Source organism: Catharus ustulatus, chromosome 29, assembly GCF_009819885.2.
Source record: "Catharus ustulatus isolate bCatUst1 chromosome 29, bCatUst1.pri.v2, whole genome shotgun sequence".
NCBI classification, from domain to species: Eukaryota; Metazoa; Chordata; class Aves; order Passeriformes; family Turdidae; genus Catharus; species Catharus ustulatus.
In genome coordinates, this window is record NC_046249.1 from 4,476,682 (window position 1) to 4,497,518 (window position 20,837).

General features: G+C 58.4%; 1 protein-coding gene across 2 annotated transcripts in view; it reads right to left on the reverse strand.

The window, feature by feature from the left end:
* Positions 1–95: 95 nt before the first annotated feature.
* The window catches only part of ADAMTS10 (ADAM metallopeptidase with thrombospondin type 1 motif 10), a 63,346-nt gene continuing 42,604 nt past the window's right edge, over positions 96–20,837 (reverse strand). For both annotated transcript variants that reach the window (XM_033082343.2, XM_033082344.2), the window contains exons 13-25: positions 17,303–17,448; positions 16,547–16,610; positions 15,134–15,236; positions 10,396–10,529; positions 9,119–9,242; positions 8,621–8,701; positions 6,826–6,989; positions 6,120–6,246; positions 4,699–4,828; positions 4,166–4,370; positions 3,427–3,603; positions 2,298–2,454; positions 96–1,849 (exon numbers count right to left, since the gene is read on the reverse strand). In XM_033082343.2, coding sequence (XP_032938234.1) covers positions 1,740–1,849; positions 2,298–2,454; positions 3,427–3,603; positions 4,166–4,370; positions 4,699–4,828; positions 6,120–6,246; positions 6,826–6,989; positions 8,621–8,701; positions 9,119–9,242; positions 10,396–10,529; positions 15,134–15,236; positions 16,547–16,610; positions 17,303–17,448 — 1,722 coding nt within the window. In that variant the 3' untranslated portion in view covers positions 96–1,739. The remainder of the gene's footprint in view (positions 1,850–2,297; positions 2,455–3,426; positions 3,604–4,165; positions 4,371–4,698; positions 4,829–6,119; positions 6,247–6,825; positions 6,990–8,620; positions 8,702–9,118; positions 9,243–10,395; positions 10,530–15,133; positions 15,237–16,546; positions 16,611–17,302; positions 17,449–20,837) is intronic.

Genomic DNA, 20,837 nt, shown 5'->3' on the forward strand with positions numbered 1-20,837 from the left:
AAACCCCTCCTTTGGGGTGGATTGTGGTGCTGTGGGTGCCCAAAGCCAGCCCTGGGCTGGAGGAACACAAGTGGGAGCAGAAGCTGTGCCCGGGATCGTAGCTACTCCTTTATTATAATTCATGCCGTTACGTCGCTCCTCCTCAGAGTTAGTATGTTAAACATTGGTCAGTAGATATATATCGATATAAAAACGGTGAAAACACCCCCTCCCCTCACCCAAAAACATCAGAATGGAGCATGGCACCAGGAAGGAAGGGAAATGAGGTTTGCTGAGCACCAGAGAAGCTGCGATCGGCTGAGGAGCAGGTGGACACAGAAATGCAGCTGGGACAGGAACACACGGGGGCTTTGCTCTGGGGGAAGGGTCTGTCCCCTCCCTGCACCACAGGGATGGCCTCAAGGGAACAAAACACAGCTTTGGACAAAGGTTTCCCTTCTCTGTGACGTGGAAAGGCCTGAGAATAATTGTAATAATAACAATTACAATGCTAACAGAAAGGACATGCTCTGGAGAGTTGAAGTCAGGTCTCCTCCACAGGCTGCCCAGGGAGAATTTGGCCCAGGTTTGGCCACGAGGTGACCTGGAGGAATTTCAAGCCGGCTCTTTTCCCATCACTGGAGGCCTCCTGTGGGCAGAGGAGTGGGTGGCACTGGGACTGGCACCTCGAGGCCACAGCCACACATGGCCAGGCTGCCTTGGGAGGCAAAGCACCTTTCGGAGGCAAAGCACCTTTGGAAGTCAAGCACCTTTGGAAGTGAGGGCACTGCAGAGGCTGAGGAGATCTCTGGGCATGGCCAGGCCCTGGGGACACGGTGCCAGGACCCTTTGTGCCCTGGGGACACTGTGCCAGGACCCTTCATGTCCTGGGGACACTGTACCAGAACCCTTTGTGTCCTGCATCCTCCTCTGATTTGCTCCCTGAGCCTGGCACAGCCTCCATGCCCATGCAGATGCCCTGAGCACGCCTCTGCCCCCACCTCAGCTCGTGCTTCAAGGGATAAAATCTGGTCCTAAAAGTGACAAGGGCGTTAAAGGACAAATAGGGGAACACCCCAATCCAGGTTGGTCACTACAGGAGTTTGGAGAGCCCCCTCTCCCAGTTAAGCTGGTGTCACCCTCTGCTCAGGGGGTGACCTGCTCCCTGTCCCCTGCTGCCAGTCCCGAGGTGACAGGGTGCAAACCAAGGGGACAAAACCCCAGCTCAGCCCCACTCCCCACAGCAGCTCCTCCTCATCCATCGCCCAGCAGCCACAAGCCACGCTGGCCACCCGAGGCACTGAGCCCTCCTCCCTGTGTCCCCTGGGACCCCGAGGGAAGGGCAGAGCCCCGGGGGTGCTCAAGGCCGTGGGGATGCCCTGGGGACACGCAGCAGGATGAGGCAGGAGCGGGGCGAGCGGTGCCGCTTCCCTCAGTGGCGCCTGCGGGACCTGGCTCCGCTACTAATAAATAACAACATCAGAATTTCAAGTAAAGTCCCTGCCCTGCCCAGCTCCCCCCTCTCCCAGCGCTCATCCAGCTGGGGCTGCAGTGGTTTAACTGGGAACCTGCCATGGTGAAGCTGGGGGGCCAAGGGGGGCTGTGGGGACGGGTTTGGTGATGCTGGCTCCTGCTGGGAGCGTGGCCAGAGCTGTGTGGGAGCCAGGGGAGATTCCCGGGGCGGGCAGGGAGGGCACGGCTCGGGCGGAGCTTTGGCCTTCCAGTTTTGCCAGGGGGGTCCCGCTGTGTCCCGCTGTGTCCTAGTGCCCCTGGCAGGTTTTACAGCACATCTGTCGGAAGTAGGTCCGGCTGCAGAACTTGAACTTGAGGACGAGCGGGCAGTAGGCCACCTTGTTCACATCCTTGCACTCTGCAGGGACACAGAGAGGGGAGCAGGGTCACAGGCAGGCTGAGCACATCCTGGGGGGCTTTGCCAGGAAGCTGGAAGATGCAGCTGTGGTGAAGAAGCTGCTGAGGACCTCACTGATGGAAACCTCTCTTTGGCAAGGTGCAGTTCCTGCATTTCTCAGGGTGTTCTTTCATTCCTCGGGGTCATGGCACACCAGGTTGGCCTGGGACCAGAGGGGACCAGAGCCTGAGAATGGCCACACTTTCAACTTTCAACAGATTTGGGTTGGAAGGGATCTTAAAGCTCATCCCTTTCCACCCCCTGCCATGGGCAGGGACCCCTCCCACCATGCCAGGCTGCTCCAAGCCCCAGTGTCCAACCTGGCCATAGAGTCATCCCACCCTAGAGCCCAGCTGGTGCTGTGCTGGCTCCCATGTCCCTGTCCCCAGTGGCACACGTGTCCCCTCACCTTCAGGGTTGTCTGTGGGCCCTGACTCGCACTTGGTCTCGCACTGCTGCATCCCAGGGGGCTGCAGGGACTCCACACACTCCATGGACGGCTGCCCCGTGTGAGCCAGGCACTGCACGGATCTCCTCTGCTGCCCCAGGCCACACTGGGCAGAGCACTGTGGGGACAGCAAGGAGGGAATTGTCCTTACAAACCAGCTGTGAGTTTGCTGATAAATGAATTGGATATTGAAAGATGAAAGAAGCAATAGGGAAAAATTCCATGAATTCTATAAGAATTAAAAATTAAAAGGGAGGGTTGTACATTAGAGAGAAATCTCAGGTATCAGGTGTTCTGGGAAGTCTCAAGTGCCTCTCAAGTACCTCAGCCCATGGGGAAAGAGAGAGGGAAAAGCAGCCAGGAAAATAGGATAAAAAGGGAGGCTGCATCCTCCAAAACTTTGAGAGACCCCAGGGGAATGCTCCATGGCCTCTCCCTTTATACAAATCAAGTTACTCCTCTGTCTCCTTTTTGGGCATAAACTTTTGGTGTTTGTGGATTAATTTTCCTGGCAGTGAGGACAGCACAGAGGGAGCTGTCATGGCCACTATGGCTTTAGGAATGTGACAGGAGTGGGCACAGATGGGGATTTGGGGGTGCAAAGGGTGCTGGGGGTGGTTGTCCCATCCCTCCCTGGCATGACCCAAAAAAGCTTGGTTGGATTCTCCAGGGCTCAGGGAGGATCCCTCATCCAGCCCTTTCCCAGGCCTCCTGCACCCCGCTGTCACCCTGCAGCTCGAGGGGTGTTGGAGGGCAGGGAGGAGGGGCAGGGTCACCCCAATGGGCTCTGGGGGGTTCATCAGGTCACCTCTGCAGCCACTGCCCTGCTGCCCCAGCCACTGCCCTGCTGCCCCAGCCACCCATGGGGACCCTCCAATGACTTCTGTGGGGTCCTGCTAAGCCTGGGACCCCCAGGGTCAGCTCTGCCCTTAGGTCACCACCACAAACGAGCCAAAAAAGGGACAAAGAACACTGCCACAGGGTCCTGCTGTCTCCTGATAGCTGTGGTGGCCACCCAGGGCTGTGCTGGATGGTTAAATCCTCCTGCAGGGCAGGGTTTGAAGGCCTGGGCGGGGAGGGCTGTCCCTACCTCTCCCCACTCGCCGGTGACCCAGCGGGGCGGGGGGCAGCGCCGCAGGTTGCACCTCATGCTGGTGGGGGGCTTGGCAGCCTCGTAGCACTGGGCCGTGGGCAGGGTCACGCTGTGGTCGCCGCTCTTGCACAGGACGATGCGGTGGCGGAAGCCGGGCCCGCAGCTCGGGGTGCACTGCAGGGACAGGGAACACGGTCAGGGGGGCTGCAAAGGAGGGGACAGAGGCAGCTCTGGCTCCCCCCGTGCTGCTCCCACCTTTCCTGAGCTACAACATTCCCACTGTGCTCTCTATGGGCATCATCAGTGATTGGCACTGTCCTACAGAGCAGTGCCCTCAGAGAGGTGAGGGATGATGTCAATCCCAGAATCAGAATATCCTGAGCTGGGAGGGACCCTCAGGGATCAGCAGAGCAGCCCCTGGCCCTGCCCAGACCCCCCAACAATCCCACCCTGAGCATCCCTGAGAGCGGTGTCCAAACGCTCCTGGAGCTCTGGCAGCCTTGGGGCCGGGACCATTCCCTGGGGAGCCTGGGCAGTGCCCAGCACCCTCGGGGGGAAGAACCTTTCCCTGAGCTCCATGCCAAGCCCTGACACAGCTCCAGCCCTTCCTGGGCTCCTGTCCCTGTCCCAGAGCAGAGCTCAGCCCCTGAGCAGTCTCCCCTCAGTCTCTGCTCCTCAGTGCCCTCAGCTGCTCCCCAGACCTTCCCCAGCTCCGTGTCCCTCCTTTGGCACTCGCCTCTGACCAGTCCAGGGCCACCCACTCTGGAGGACACGTTTGGTTGTTGCAGGGCTCCAGCATCTTTGGCCGTGGCTGGCTGCAGGAGGCATCATCCAGGGTTTTCTCCTCGCTGGCAGAGATCTTCCTCTTGCAGAAGACGCTGCGGGTCCGGACGCCCTCGTTGCAGCTCCGGCTGCACTCGGACCAGTTCCCAATGGCCCAGCTGGAGATGGGGCAAGCAGAGCTTGGAGGGGCACGCTGGGCTGGGCTTGTCCCCACAGCCACAGCCTCCCAGGCAGCTCTGGCTGAACCACAGAGCTCCTGCACCTCTGCCCTTCCCCTTCAGGACAGGAGCCAGGAGGGGCTGGGACAATTCCTGAGGGACTCACTGAATACCTGGGACACACAGAGAGCCCCCTGCCCCATTCCCCAGCAGAGCTGCTCCAGCCAGGCAGTGTCACCTGCTGTGACTTGGGAAATGAAGCCAGGGGGAATTTCAGTCTCTTCCACCCCAGTTCCCCCCAGCTCCCTGTCCCTGCCCCAGTACTCACGCTGGGGGACAGGGCTCGGTGTTGCAGCTCCTCTGCCTCTCAGGCACTTTGGTGTCAGCGCTGCAGAAATGGTTGGGCACGGTGGAGCCATCAGAGAGCTTCCTGCACACCACAGACTGGATCTGGCTGCCTGCCCAGGGAAAGGAGGGAAGGGGGAAAGGGAGGAGGAGGCTGAGGCTGGAGCAGAGCTGGGCTGTGGGTGCCAGCCCCACAGCTCTGCCCCTGTGATGTGACACAGCAACCACTTGTCCCTGCACATGGAGCCTGAACTTACTCCTCCATTCATAACCAAGGGCTTCTCTGACATCTCCAGATAGAAGAGATGGTGTGGAATGATGGTGTCAGTGCCTGGATGTGGCACTCTGGGTGACAAGGGGGGGATTGGGCACAGGTTGGACTCAATGGCCCTGGAGGCTTTTCCAGCCTCGATGATTCTGGGACTCTGGAGCTCAGCAGCCAGGGCAGGACACACCAGAGGTTGGAGAATCACAGCATTCCAGGGGTCTCATGCTCAAATGAACCTGTCCTAACTCTGGTCTTTCTGGGCAGCACTTGGGCAATAACAGGAACAAGGAGGGACAACACTTGATCGAGGTCTGGCATGGAAGACAAGCCCTGAGCTTTAAACAGGGAACATTACTGGGCCACTCTCTTCTGAATTCCAGCTCAGCCCCTCCCAGCCAGCACTCTAAAGTCCTGAGACACGGCCCAAAGCTGTGAGCCAATCCACATGGGAACCAGTGCAAGGATTCAGGGAAGCACAAGATGTGTTTCAGTTCACAGATCTGAGGCCACAGGGGCTGTTGTGACCAGCTGACCTGTCCTTGACCATCCCTGGAAGTGTCCAAAGCCAGGCTGGACAGGGCTGGGAGCAGCCTGGGACAGTGGGAGGTGTCCCTGCCATGGCAGGGGTGGCACTGGATGAATTTTAAGGTTCATCCCAACCTAAAGCCATTCTATGATTGCATGCACGAGTAAATGGGTTTCAAAAGCGGTGGAGGGACAGGACACAGGGAATGGCTTCCCACTGCCAGAGGGCAGGGCTGGATGAGATATTGGGCAGGAATTGTTCCCTGGGAGGGTGGGCAGGCCCTGGCACAGGGTGCCCAGAGAAGCTGTGGCTGCCCCTGGATCCCTGGCAGTGTCCCAGGCCAGGCTGGGCAGGGCTTGGAGCAGCCTGGGACAGTGGAAGGTGTCACTGCCCGTGGAAAGAGGTGGAAAGTTTTAATCTTTAAGGTCCTTCCACCCATACCTATAGCCCAGCTGAAGAGAGCACCCAGGTTCTTTGCCCTGGCACTGCCTGACACAACTCTGACACGGCCATGCAGAGACCCCAGAGCTCCTCAGAGCCAACCAGAGCCCCTGACACAGCCCAGGAGGGTCCCACACATCCCCCAAACCGGCTCAGCATGGAAGCTCACCCCCTGCACACAGCACAGAGCACTTGGTCCATGGGGTGTAGTGCCAGGAGTACTGGCTGGAGCCATCCCTGCCCACGGGAGCGTTGAACTTGTAGCGGATCCCCTGCAGCTCCGTCCGCACCAGCACCTGCGGGAAAGGCACCCCCAGGACATCAGTGCCACCCAGGGAGCACCCAGGTGACATCCCCCAGCCCCTAAAACACCCAGGGCAGCTGGAATCTTCCCTGTCCCCTCGGCAGCCCCTCCCAGACCTGGCAGGGCAGCCACCAGTGGTGACAGTGATCAAGCTCCCAGGCACTTAAGGATGGAATCATCCCCAAACCTGACAGAGTAGGGCAGGAGACCTGGGAATTGGGGAGGGAGACCTGAGAGTGCCCAGTGGATCAAGCAGTGGCCCTAAGGCAGGGACTGTGGGCTCCTGTCCCACCTGGAGTGACTCTTTCACAGGCTGGGTGTGGCACTCAGTGCCATGGTCGGGCTGACAAGGCAGTGCCAGGTCACAGGTTGGACTCGGTGGTCTCAAAGGGCTTTTCCAAGCTGATTAATTTTGTGACATTGTGTGAATTTAGCCCAATTACCTCTGGTCTCTGTGTCCCTTTACTCCCGACAGCCACTCCAGGGCTGATCAGCTCCACCCCCAGGTACCCATGGCCAGGTCCCTCTAGCCCTGCTAGGACCAAACTGGGAGGGGTCTGAAGTTACCAACCATGACAAAGAGGGTGATGTTGGTGGGTCCCAAAGCCTCCAGTGACTCGGGCTCCTCAGGAGACCTCCTGTAGTGGAAGGTGGTGCCGGCGATGTCGAAGCGCCGGGGGGGATCGATGGAGAGCTTCCCATTGATGAAATATTCGCCACTGTCCCCTCGCAGCGCTGCCAGGACAGGGAGCGAGGTCAGCACAAAGGCTGGAGGCACCTGGGACAACTTCACCCATTTGCTTCTCACCTGCCGGGCTCAGAGCATGGCCAGGACGGAGGGGAAATGGTGTCAGCCTCGTCCCACAGCGAGGGCACGATGGGGCTGGCTCGGGGTCACACAGTGTCACAGAGACACCCACGGGGCGGTCTGAGCCTGCCCAGCACCTCCTGAGAGTGCGGGGAGCTGGGCTGGGCTGGGGACAGCGGGCTGGGGACACCGGACTGGGGACACGGGGCTGGGGACACGGGGCTGGGGACAGCGGGCTGGGGACAGCAGGCTGGGGGACACGGGGCTGGGGACACCGGGCTGGGGACACCGAGCTGGGAACAGCGGGCTGGGGACAGCGGGCTGGGGGACACGGGGCTGGGGACAGCGGGCTGGGGACAGCGGAATGGGGGACACGGGGTTGGGGACACCGGGCTGGGGACGAGCTGTGGCCACGAAGCCAGGCTCAAAGCCAGCTGTGCAAACTGGCTCGGGGCTGCCGGGGCTGCCGGGGCTGCCGGGGCTGCTGGCCCTGCTGGCCCTGCTGGCCCGGGGCCGGCTGTGGTTGCCCGGCAGTGTCGCTAGAGGGGGATCGGAGCGCTCGCTCCTGCCCCGCTGTCCCCGGGAGCGGCTCCGGGCTCCGCTCCCTCCGCGCTCGGACAGGGAGGATCCCCCGAGCTGGGGGGATGCAGGAGGCTCCCTCCGTCTGCCAGGAGAGATCCCGAGGTGGCAGAGCCTGGGGGCAGCGCTGTCCTCAGCGCTCAGGGGAGCCCCTACACACTGGGCAGGGAGGGGTGGCCGCAGCTCCAGCAAAGGGAGCTGGACGGGAGGGATGCTGCCCGGAGAATCCTGCGGGCTCCTGCTCTGCAGGCACCGAGCAGAGAGCCGGGCAAGAACCCCCTGCCCTGCCCTGCCCTGCCCTGCCCTGCCCTGCCCTGCATCGCTCTGAGGACAGGGAGGAAAAAGGGGGAAGAAAAACCTCGTTATGGAAGTGGGACTGGAAAACCAAGCCCGAGGAAAATGTGAGCGTTTTTAATCCCCAGGATGACAGAGGGGGGATGCCAGGGGGCCACAGGCAGTGCCAGGAACTGCAGGATGTGGGGTTTGCTCAGGGTTGTGATGCTGACACAGACAGGGACACTGGGGGACACACAGCCTGTGCTGCTCTGGGACACACAGCCTGTGCTGCTCTGGGACACACAGCCTGTGCTGGCCTGGGACACACAGCCCACACTGACCTAGGACACACAGCCTGTGCTGGCCTGGGACACACAGCCTGTGCTGGCCTGGGACAAACAGCCCACACTGACCTGGGACAAACAGCCTGTGCTGGTCTGGGACACACAGCCTGTGCTGGCCTGGGACACACAGCCCGTGCTGCTCTGGGACACACAGCCCACGCTGGCCTGGGACACACAGCCTGTGCTGGCCTGGGACACACTGCCCTGCTGCCTTCCCCTGCCCAAACCCCATCCTGGCACCCCCCACCCCATCCCCAGCTGCAGTGGGAAGTTCTCCTTGCTGGGCCTTTCCCAGAGCCTGTGAATCCCAGGGGAATGGCAGGGCCTGGCTGGGATCAGCACCCCCAGCCCTGTCTCACCCAGGTAGTTGATGGAGAGGTTCAGCTCCCGGATGTCGATGTGCACGGAGCCCTTGGGGATCTGGATCACCTCCTCATAACCTGTGGGACAGCCAGGTCAGTGGGATTTTCAGCCTCCAACCCCCGAGCCAGAGCTGCCCTGGGCTGGATGGGAGTGTGAACCAAGCCCTTATCCACGGGGAAATGATGGAAAAAGCATTTGGGGCACCAGACTGGGGTGGGTTTGCACTGTGGGCCCTTGTGATGGGGCTGGCTGTACTGGGAACGTGCTGTGGAGCTGGGACCCACCCTGGCTGGACCTGTGGAGCTGGGGAGGAGCTTGGAGCTCTGTGGCAGAGATTTGGGTGCAGTGGAAGCTTGGCTTGGACAGGAGGGATTGACTCCCTCCCAGCCTGGTCCTACCCCTCGGGATGTTGCTCTGGGAAATGTCCCTGCTGTCCCCAGGGGCAGGTGAGGTCGAGGAGCGATTTGAGGGTGATCAGGCCGTTTGTTCCCTACCTCCCTCGGGCAGGGACTGGTTGAAGACACCCTCGATGGTCTCGCAGGAGCTGCCATCTCCCCCACACACCCGGCACTTGTCCTCCTTGGAGTCGGAGCCCAGCACCCGGTCACAGCCCACGTGCTGAGGGAAGGAGCAGCAGCAATGAGCAGGAGCAGCAGCACTGAGCCAGCCTGGAGGGGCCCTTCCCTCCCCACACCTCCCCTGCAGCATCCCAGGTCCCCTCACTGCCCCAGACACGTCAGCAGTGTCCCCTGTGCCACCCCTCTGTGGGGATGTCTCTCCAAGGCTGGGGGTGCAGGCAGGAATCCTGGGATAAAGCAGAGCTTGGGATGCCTGTGAGGAGCCCAAGGGAAGCCCTGTCCCTGCAGCTCAGGTGTCCTTGTGGCCTCTGTCCCTCTGTCACCGCCCGTGGGGTGGCACAAGGGTCACCAGTCACTGTGGCGCCCTCTGGTGCAATCCCCCTTTGTTCCACAGCCCCGTGGAGACAAAAAGATCCCAGAGATACAGGAAGGGAGACAGACAGTGTATCTGTCTGTCTGTCTGCTGGGGGATGTTGGCCACTCCCACTGCACTTTCTTATAATGAACTTTTACAGCTGCCCCCAGATCCCTTTGCAGGGGAAACATCAAAAGCCTGGAGCTGCACAGGCTGGGAGTGCAGAGATCCATCCCTGAGGCAGGGAATGCCTGCAGAGCATGGGTGGGAATGTTCCTGCTCCCACTGGGTGTCCAGGCAGAGAAATCATGGAATTACAGCATGGTTTGGGTTGGGAGGGACCTTAAAAATCATCTCATCCCACCCCTGCCATGGCAGGGACACCTTCCACTGTCCCAGGCTGCTCCAAGCTCGGTCCAGCCTGGCCTTGGACACTGTCAGGGATCCAGGGCCTGCCCACCCTCCCAGGGAACAATTCCTGCCCAATATCCCATCCAGCCCTGCCCTCTGGCAGTGGAAGCCATTCCCTGTGTCCTGTCCCTCCATCCCTTGTCCCCAGTCCCTCTCCAGCTCTCCTGGAGCCCTGCACGAGGCTCTGAGCTGTCCTTGGAGCCTTCTCCAGGTGAGCACCCCCAGCTCTCTTCTCCCTGCACCCATCCCCTGTCTGTGTGAGCAGTTTGAGTGCAGCATTCCCTACCCGGGGTTCTGACCATGTCCCATTGCCCAGGGTTCTGACCATGTTCCCCTACCCGGGGTTCTGACCATGTCCCCCCTGCCCGGGGCTCTCTCCTTGTCCCCCTGCCCTTGTCCTGTCCCTGTCCCCCCGGGGCTGTCCCACCTTGCACTCCCCGTTGACACAGATGTCATTGGAGTCCTGCCTGCACGGGGTCCCGTCCACCACGGCCGCCGCCCGCTCCGTGTAGAAGTTGAAGCCCTCGGCCAGGCAGTTGAGGGAACAGGCCTTGACACCCCCTGGGGAAGGAGCACAGCTTCAAACGGGGCTGCCAAGCAGAGCAGAGATGGGGAAAACCAGGAGGATGGCCCTGGAGCTGGACTCAGACCCCTGGGGGACACTGGGGGGACACTGCCCCTCCTGCACAGCCTGGGGACGTGGGCTGGGTGTGCCAGGGGAGGAAACAAAGGGATTTGTTCTTATCTGAGTCACTCCTGGCACTTTACAAGCTGTAAAACCCTTCTGGCCACTTTACCAATGAGGAAACTGAGGCAGCAGCTCCTGAGTCACCTTCCCAAGGTGTTTTCAGAAGAACAACCAAATAGCAGAGAAACCATTCCTTTGTGTGCAGCAAAGCTGCTGACAGCAGTGTGAGGATGAAGGAGAAGGATCTTCAAGGTACAGCTGAAATTTCTGTATTTCCTGCATTTCCAACAACCTTTGCCAAAGCATCACCCCAGGAACAGTGCCTGGATATCTGGATAAAGAGCCTGGGAGCAGCATGTGGGTCCAGCAGAGCATTCCCTGGCTCCTGCCACTGGATTTTATCAAATCCTGGTGTGGCTTGTGCCTTTGCTGCCCTTACTGAGCATCCCAGGAGACCCAGCAGGACGCTGGCAGAGGTGCCTGAGCTGTGGCAGTTCCCTCCTGGAGGCAGCAGCCACAGTCCTGACCCCTGTGCCAGAGCTGGAAGGCACCTTGGATGGGAGGAATGGGAATGTGCAGAGCTGGAAACAAACCACAGCACATCAAAGGGACAGAGGGAGGGGAGGGGGGCCCAGCTGTGCCTGGGAGCACCCGAGTGCAGCTGGGGGAAGAGAGAGCAAAGCTGGGAGAGGGAGGAACAGGAGGAGACATGAGAGGGGAATTCAGCAGCTTGGAGGCATTTTCTGGAGCAGGATGCCTGGGCAAGCCCCTGGAGAGCTCTGGGAAGCAGCTGCTGAGCAGGGGCTGCAGGGAGCTGGGGCTCGGGTCCTGTGGTCACACTGCTGCATGTGGGATGACGCCTTAGGATCCCAGCTTTTACATTTTTCATCTATTTGTAATCCTGCAATTCTTTAGTGTATAACTCTGAACTCCATAGCTATGTTAGCTGCTGTGCTCCCATTTTGGGCAGACACAACAATTCCTCTCCAGGCTGGGAATCAAGGACACCTCACTGCCTCAGGCCTGAGATATGGAAACAAAAGTGAGCAAACTGGGGATAAATGACTTCATTACCTGAAGCTGTAATTGGAAGATTAACCCCCAATATGCAAATGGGTCAAACTTATAAAAGAATGAAAACCTGTGACATGTGATTCATTTTGGGTACAGCCCCTGGGGGGACTTTGACTGTCCCAAATGTACCTGAAGGCCCTCAATAAATATAACTGCTTTTGATTCTCCTTATTTTGCTCAGCCTCTGTTTTTAGGTAGCTCAATAAGGCATCAGGGATGAATTCCTGCTGGTCTCCTCACTGCTCACTTGGGAAAAGCTTTCACAGGGGATTCCTGCCCTTAAAACCCCATGGGAGAGGAACAGGGAGAGTGAAGGAGGGAGAGAGGGGTGACCCTGCATTGGTCCCCATGTCCTGACTGCCACTGCTCCATGAGCTGCCTGGGCCACCTGAGCTCTAGAACAGTCCCCACACCCAGCCTGGGGACAATTTCCAGGCAGGATTTGCCCTTGGCAGCCAGCTCAGCATCCCAGAGGAAAGGAGGCAGGAATTGCTGGGAACTGGAGTGTCCTTGGCACTCAGCTGGCCAAGGGGTGCCCTTGTCCCTGCTCAGGTGGCTCCAGTGACAGCTGTGTCCCCATGACAGCAGCACTGAGCACAGCAAGGGTAAGTCTGGACCACAGCAAGATCCTCAGCAAGATTCCAAGGGGTGCCTTGGAATTCCTGGGGACGGGAGGAGAGCAACTCCCACAGAATGAGTGGGACCTCTGAGCTGGCCCAGGGGATGTTGCTAAATGCAATTATGGAATCCCAGAATATCCTGAGCTGGAAGAGACTCTCAGGGATCATCAGAGCAGCCCCTGGCCCTGCCCAGACCCCTCAACAATCCCACCCTGAGCATCCCTGAGAGCGGTGTCCAAACGCTCCTGGAGCTCTGGCAGCCTTGGGGCCGGGACCATTCCCTGGGGAGCCTGGGCAGTGCCCAGCACCCTCGGGGGGAAGAACCTTTCCCTGAGCTCCATGCCAAGCCCTGACACAGCTCCAGCCCTTCCTGGGCTCCTGTCCCTGTCCCAGAGGGGTGAAAGCCCCAGCCAGGCACCTGCAGATTCTGATCCCTTCACTTGGGGTCTGCCGTGGTTCCTCCTTTGCACATTTAACAGAGTTATTAAAATAGAAAATTTCCAGCAGGCTGCTGCCTCCGAGGATGTTTTGTTCCTCCTGCCTGCCCTCTCCCATGGAGGAATTAAGCCTTATTACAATTTCTGACGAGCAATCTCCTGTTTTCCGCAAGCTCCCGCTCCTCCCCTCGCTCTCCCCGAACTCCCGCATCGGCCAAGAGCAAAATGAAGAACGCAGCGAACAAAGCAAAGTAAACAAACAATTAAAGCCGCGTTCCACGAGGTATCTGCGGACTGCTGAGCTCAGCGCTCCTCTCCGGGCTCTGGGCTCCGGGATCGCTGGAAATCAGCGCCAGGAAAACAGCAGCCCGACCTCAGCGACCCCGTGTCCCTTCTTCCCTTCCCAAATTCCTCCGAGCTGCGGGGGCACTGCTTGTCTGCAGGGTGGGGATGCTCCGTGCCCGGGATATTCCCCAAAGAATTGTGGAGTGAGGAACCCCCGAACCCTCCCACCCTTGTGGGGAGCTCGAGGGGCTGAGCTGAGCAGTGCCCAGGGATGAGGCTGCAGCAAAGAGGGGTCCTGGGGGGTGCTGGGAGGGAGGGAGGGAGGGAGGGAGGGACTGAACCCCCCACACCTGACACCCCCCACACCTGAGACCTCTGGGCACTGCTGGAAGGGTCAGGAGATGGGGACCAGCCCTCACTGCCACCCCAAAGCCTGGGGACACAGGGGGGACACAGGGCCTGGGGGCAGGACAGGAGGGAGCCATTCCCTGGGGTCGAATCTGTGACATGGGGAAGGAGCAGGGGACATCCCCACCTCCCCCAGGATGTGCCACTGCCACCCAAATGCCACCAAGGATCACAAACCACCCCTGGCATGTGAGGATGAGGGTCCTGCTGAAATCATGGAGTCACAGAGGGGGTTGGGTGGGAAGGGACCTTAAAGCCCATCCAGTGCCACCTCTGCCATGGCAGGGACACCTTCACTGTCCCAGGCTGCTCCAAGCTCCGATGTCCAACCTGGCCTTGGGCACTGCCAGGGATCCAGGGGCAGCCACAGCTGCTCTGGGCACCCTGTGCCAGGGCCTGCCCACCCTCCCAGGGAACAATTCCTGCCCAATATCCCATCCAGCCCTGCCCTCTGGCAGTGGAAGCCATTCCCTGTGTCCTGTCCCTCCAGGCCTTACTAAAATTCTTTGTCTTTCTTCCCAGCCCCCTTTAGGCACTGGACACAAACCAGGTCTCCCCAGATCTGAGAGAGCCCAGACTTGTGCAAAGAAGTTCATTGACCTTCCCCACTCCATGCTTCCTCCCTGGGCCACCCAGGGGACAACAGTGACACCCTTTGACACCAAATAAACAAAATAAAAGTGCTCCTTGTGACCATTGCCTACAGCCAGTGTGGGAAGAGGAGATGAAACTCCCAGATCCCTTCAAACCATGGCACTGTCAGCACTCCCAGCCTCCCTCCAGGAGAGAGGTTTCATCACTTATTTTATGGCAGAGGAAGCTGAGGCAGGGAGAGAGAGGAAGAGGCCCTTTGAAAGCCAAAAATCCATATCAGGGTCAGGTGACCTGGTGTTCAGCTGGCCAGCCAAGCCCTGGGCCATGCCTGGGGAGGAGAGAGGTCTGAGCCAGGGCGGCTCCAGCCTGCAGGGTTGTCTTCCACCTTGGCATGCACTGGGGCCTTGGGGTGACTTTACAGCCTCACAATTTTATTACATTTTTATTGATCCATCCCCTGCAGCCTCAGCACAGCTGCTCCAGCTGCAGGAGCCCCGCTGGGAGCTGGGCTTGTTTACACAGCTGGGAAGGATTTCCCCAGTCCAGTTCATTAACTCCACAAAGAGACGAGCTGTTCCTCCTCATTATTAAGAGATTTCTGCCCCAGAGCCTCCTCCTGCCCCCTCTCCTCAGCAGACCCTTGTGCAGGACCCAGGGCTGACCTCGGGAGGAGGGAAGTGCTGCTCTCTGAAGGATCCCATCCCTTCTCCTGCTCAGGAAGCTTTCCCTGCCTCATCCCTTCTCCTGTCCTTCCTCTGCTCCCTCTGCAGCTGAGGGACCAGCCTGGAGGAAAGAACAGCTCCAGAGCTACTGGGACTGCTCTGGCACAGGGCTGGTGACCCAGGATGGGGGCACAGCAGGTTCCTGCAGGGATGCACTGCCACTGTCACTGTCGCTGTCACTGTCACTGTCACCTGAGGGGAGGCAGCACATCCCAGCAGCACTGAGGCCAACCTGTGGGACCAGAGCTGTGCAAATCCTGACCAAGTGTCCCCAGACCCCTTGGACCATGAGAGCCATCCCTGCAGAGCGTGGGGAGAGCACAGTGCCCTGACTCACCTCCCCTGTATGTTTTCCAGGTGTAGTACTTCCCTCGGAAGGGCACGTTGTCGAACTCGGCGCACTGCAGCTCCCGGAAATCCTGCGAGCCGGGCGGGCAGTCCTGAGGGCACACACCGGGCACACACTGCTCAGCCTGGGCTGGGCTGGCTGCCAGGAGGGCAGGGGCTGCTCCAGGCACTGCCACCCGCCCCTGGGGACAGGGACACCAGCCCTAACACTGCTACAAGGGGGCAGGACAGTCCCTCCTGCAAAGCTGGACACGATTTGAAGACCACGAGCATGAGGAGGGACCCCAGAAGCTGTGACTGAGATGTGACCCTTGGGAGCCATCCCTCCAAACCAGGTGCAGAGCCCAGGGAAGCAGCAGCACCCATCTGTTTCCCTCACCACAGCCCGTGGGGTTAAACTATAATTCCCCAGCTCCCAGGCTTCACTGAGCATCCCCTCAGCAGAGTTTTTTCTGTAAATCTTTGAGGTTTAACCCTCAGCCGCGGGAGCAGAGTGACCCAGCCTCTCTCACCTGAGCAGCCGTGCAGGTGCAGCCTGCGAGCGGCAGCGCTGCAATCCTGGATCTCCCCTCCTTTCCCTCCTCATCTTCGGGCCCCTCCGGATCCCGAATCCCCGCAGGTCCGTGCAGCCCACCCGCCCCAGAGCCGGCTCCTAAACCTGCCCGGTCCTGCCCGGAATTCCCCAATGCGGGATGGCTGCCGGCACACCCCGCCCTGCCTCCTCCTCCTCCTTCTCCTCCTCATCCTCCTCCTCCCACGGCTGCACAGAGCAGCCCGCAGCTGTGTGGAGAGGGCTGATCCCACCTGGACAGGGCTCACTCAACCCGGACAGGACTCATCCCAACCAGAGAAGGTTGATCCCACTTTGGAGAGGGATCATCCCCCCTGGACAGAACTCATCCCAATCTGGACAGGGCTCACTCAACCCGGAGAGGGTTTATCCCAGTTGAAGAGGATTCATCCTACTGGGAGAGGACTCAGCCAATGAAACAGGGCTCATTCAACCCAGGGAGGGCTCATCCTGCCTGGGCAGGGCTCATCCCATCCACAAAGGGCTGATCCCAATCTGGACAGGGCTGATCCTTCCAGGACAGGGCTGATCCCAATCTGGACAGGGCTGATCCCATTTGGAGAGGGCTGATCCCACCTGGACAAGGCTGACCCCTCCAGGAGAGGGCTGATCCCATTTGGAGAGGGCTGATCCCATTTGGAGAGGGCTGATCCCCCAGACAGGGCTGATCCCATTTGGACAGGGCTGATCCCATCTGGACAGGGCTGATCCCCCAGACAGGGCTGATCCCATCTGGACAGGGCTGATCCCCCAGATAGGGCTGATCCCATTTGGACAGGGCTGATCCCCCTCCTCCACCCCTCCCATCCCTCCCAGCCCAGCACCACTCACGTCGGTGTTGCAGGAGCGGTAGCGCTTCCTCTCTCCCAGGCAGTACTTCCCTCCGATCGTGGGCCTGCCAAAGAGGGAAGGAGATGCTGCAACTGCTCCAGGCACTGTTTGGGGCAGGTTTTTGTCCCGAGGAGCTTGGGGTGGCTGTCCCAGGTGGCTTTTCCCAACCCTGCTCTGCACAAGGACTGATCCTGCCTGGGCACGGTTGGAGCACAGCCCCTAAAATCTCCCCCAGTGCACAGAGGGCTGCACAGAGGGTTTGGGGGTGTGCTGCAGCCCCAACACCAATGCATTCAAACCCTGCTGAACCTTCCAAGAAATTACTGAAATGGAAGCAGGTCCAGCTTTATGTGGATGGACCCAAGAGCAGCTGTCACTGATGCTCAGGTGACATGGAGGGACATGCACAGGGCTGGGGTGGCACTGGAGGAGAGGATTACTGTCAGCATCTTTAACAGGATAATGCAGAGAACAGCCTGGGGGTGCTTCTCCTTCTCTCACTGCCTTTCCTCCCCCACCACCCTCCCAAATTGAATCCATGGAAGAGGCAGAAGTTGGTGGGTGAGCCAATTCTCCAGCTGGGGAGTTGGGCAGTGCCATCTGTGCCAGCTTTACGCTTCACTCTCTGCCAATTTGCTCCTTGCTCGGGCACTTCCAGGGAAGGCAGAGGCTGAGCAAGCCCCTTCCCTGCAGTGCACAGGCCCTGTGGGGGTTGGGGACGCTGCAGGGACATGGTGACAAGGCCAGCCCCCGTACCTGGGGCTGTCACAGTGGCGCACAGACGAGGACACGCCGCCGCCGCACGTCCGGCTGCACTCGCCCCAGGAGGACCAGGACCCCCAGGCTCCGTCCACGCCCTCCGGCCGCGTCCCGAAGGGCACACACTCCCTCTTGTAGCACCACTGCGGGGACACAGAGCTTGGGACACCCGCCCACGGCGGCTCCTTCTCCCACAGCCAGCTCAGGGCTGGAATCTTGCATTCTGAGGAGTCTGAGCTTGGAGCTGCAGCAGCCCCAGAGCCAAATTCTCCAAGGCAAAGGGTGCTGGCCTCTCCTGTGGGTCAGTGGGAGCAGTGTCCCCAGTCCCAGCCCCTGGGGGACAGGCAAGGGGTCACATCCCAGGTGTTTCCCAGAGCAGCTGTGGCTGTCCCTGGGTCCCTGGCAGTGTCCAAGGCCAGGCTGGACAGGGCTTGGAGCAGCCTGGGCTATGGAAGGTGTCCCTGCCATGGCAGAGCTGGCACTGGATGAGGTTTAAGGTCCCTCCCAACCCAGTCTAGTCTGGGATTCTCTTCTAGAGAGGTCCTGGCTCCCACATCTCACATCTTATAAAAGCCCTCAGCAGAGTTCCCAGTGGTCTTGGATTGGAGCTGCAGCTGCCAGGCAGGGCAGGACCCTGGGGCACAACCACTGCCAGGGCAGAGTGAGTCCTGTGTGTACTGGGAGCTCAGGTTGTGCTTCCCATGTCTAAAATGTCCTGATCAACAAAGGGTTCAGCTTCAAATAAAATTTAAATTTTAATATCAGCGTTGTTGTGCCATTGTTCTGCTGAGGATCCTTACAGAATCTGCCTGTCCCTGTCCTACTGGGACACAGATGCTCATGGAAATTTGCCTATAAAATATTTCTCTCGGGCCTGGCCCGTGTCCCACAGCCCCTGCAGTCCCCAGCCACGGGAGGGGTGGGACAGTGCCAGAGCCGCGCTCCGGGCGCGGTGCCGGACACGGAGCCCCGGGGGCTGAGATAATCCCAGGAAGGAAGAAAGCGCTGTGTGCTCCTTCCAGGGGCTGGGAACCCACCCTGGAGCTGCTGGCACAGCCTCTCCCTGCTCCTCCCGAGCCAGCTCTGCATGGGCAGCCGGGAGAAATGCACAGTGGCTTCTCAGGAATCCCAGCTCACATCCCTGGGAGCAGCAGTGCCTCTCCAAAGGGGATCCCATGGGGAGGAGATGCTCTGCAGGCACAGCCAGGATACTCCACAATATTCCAAATGACTCCTGAGGATTTCCTTTTTCCTCTTTCCTTTTTCTCCTTTCCTTTCCTTTCCTTTCCTTTCCTTTCCTTTCCTTTCCTTTCCTTTCCTTTCCTTTCCTTTCCTTTCCTTTCCTTTCCTTTCCTTTCCTTTCCTTTCCTTTCCTTTCCTTTCCTTTCCTTTCCTTTCCTTTCCTTTCCTTTCCTTTCCTTTCCTTTCCTTTCCTTTCCTTTCCTTTCCTTTCCTTTCCTTTCCTTTCCTTTCCTTTCCTTTCCTTTCCTTTCCTTTCCTTTCCTTTCCTTTCCTTTCCTTTCCTTTCCTTTCCTTTCCTTTCCTTTCCTTTCCTTTCCTTTCCTTTCCTTTCCTTTCCTTTCCTTTCCTTTCCTTTCCTTTCCTTTCCTTTCCTTTCCTTTCCTTTCCTTTCCTTTCCTTTCCTTTCCTTTCCTTTCCTTTCCTTTCCTTTCCTTTCCTTTCCTTTCCTTTCCTTTCCTTTCCTTTCCCTCCCCTTCATTTTTGAAGAACCCTGGTTAAAAAGCAGTTATAAAATTGGGGAAAGAGATGTTTGCAAGTGGCAAAAACTGGGAAAAAGGAGCAAAAAATGCCACTGTGGGTTCTTGGGGTAAGACAGGTGAAGACATAACAATCACAGGAGATTGATTAATTTAAAAAAGGAGGATCTGGGAGGAGGAAATACCCAGAGGTTTGGGATGTGGGCACAGCAGAGCTTGGCTCAGCCTTCCCCCAGGCTGGCAGAGCACAGGAATTTTCTCTCTCCTTTAATATTTCACACTTGAAATTCCCTGATCCTTCTGTCTGCTCTCCCCAGGGCAAAGGGAGAATCCAGGGAAGAGCTTGGGGACCAAGTGAGGTCTGGGGCTCACTCCAGCTGGGGACAATGCAGAAATTTTATATAAAAATGCATCTTCTTCCACCCAAGGCCATCAAATCACTTCCAAAGAATGAATGGATCCAAAAGGACAAGCACAGGGTAACTGGGGGTTCAAAGTGAGCCAGAATCCCCCCAGGGAGCAGCTCCCCAAATTCTGGGGGCTGTGACTGCTTCACTTCCCTTCCCTGGTAAAAAAATAGTCACAAAGTGGGGGAAAAGAGATATTTCAAAGTGGGAAAAGCTGGGAAAAAGCCATGACTAGGAGGGGAAGATGCCATGATCCACGTGTGTGCAGCAGGAGGGGTGTGCAGCCCCAGGGTGTGTGCTGCTCTCTGCCCCAGTTTCCAGCAGAATAAAATGAGCCTTGCAAAGAATCCTGGGTTTGTCAGAGCCCCTGCAGCTTCTCCAGCTTCCTAAGGGTCTGAAATGTTTCTTGGGAATTACTTTTCTTCCAGTGGAATGGGGAATGTCCCAGCCCTGATTCTCCATTGTCCCAGCCACTCTCCAGTGTGCACAGGGTCTTTGAGCAATGCATTCACTTTGTGCTGGGGAAAATGAGAGTAGGAGGAGTAGGGAGTGAAGCAATTCATGGTCAGGGAAAATCCTGTCCTCCCCTCCTAGCTGAGAGTAAAAAACCAAGGTTTCACCATAGCCAGTTTTTCCCAAGTTCCCCTGAAAGCAAAAATCTGGGAAAATTGGGGGGGGGGGAATTTCCCTTTTCTCAGAGCAGCCAGGAGATCCCAGGAGATCCCAGCAGAGCTGAGGACAAGGTGCTCACTAAGGACACAGCATTGCCTGAGGTCACCTTGCTGTGCCTCAGGGGGGACACCAAGAAGGACTTTACTGGAGCAGGGACTCCCTATTCCCTATTCCACATTCCATATCCCATATTCCACATCCCATATTCCACATTCCATATTCCCTATTCCCTGTTCCACATTCTACATTCCATATTGCACATTCCATATTGCACAATCCATATCCCATATTCCACATTTCCTATTCCACATTCCACATTCCCTATTCCCTATTCCCTATTCCCTATTCCCTATTCTCTATTCCCTGTTCCCTATTTCCTATTCCCCATTCCACATCCCATATTCCCTATTCCCTATCCCATATCCCACATCCCATATCCTATATCCCACATCCCACATCCCACATCCCATATCCCACATCCCATATCCCATATCCCATATCCCACATCCCATATCCCACATCCCATATCCCATATCCCATATCCCACATCCCATATCCTATATCCCACATCCCATATCCCACATCCCATATCCCACATCCCATATCCCATATCCCATCCCCATATCCCATACCCATATCCCACATCCCATATCCCACATCCCACATCCCACATCCCACATCCCACATCCCACACCCCAGCCCTGCCCAGGCTGAGCTCTCAGCTGGACCCTGTGC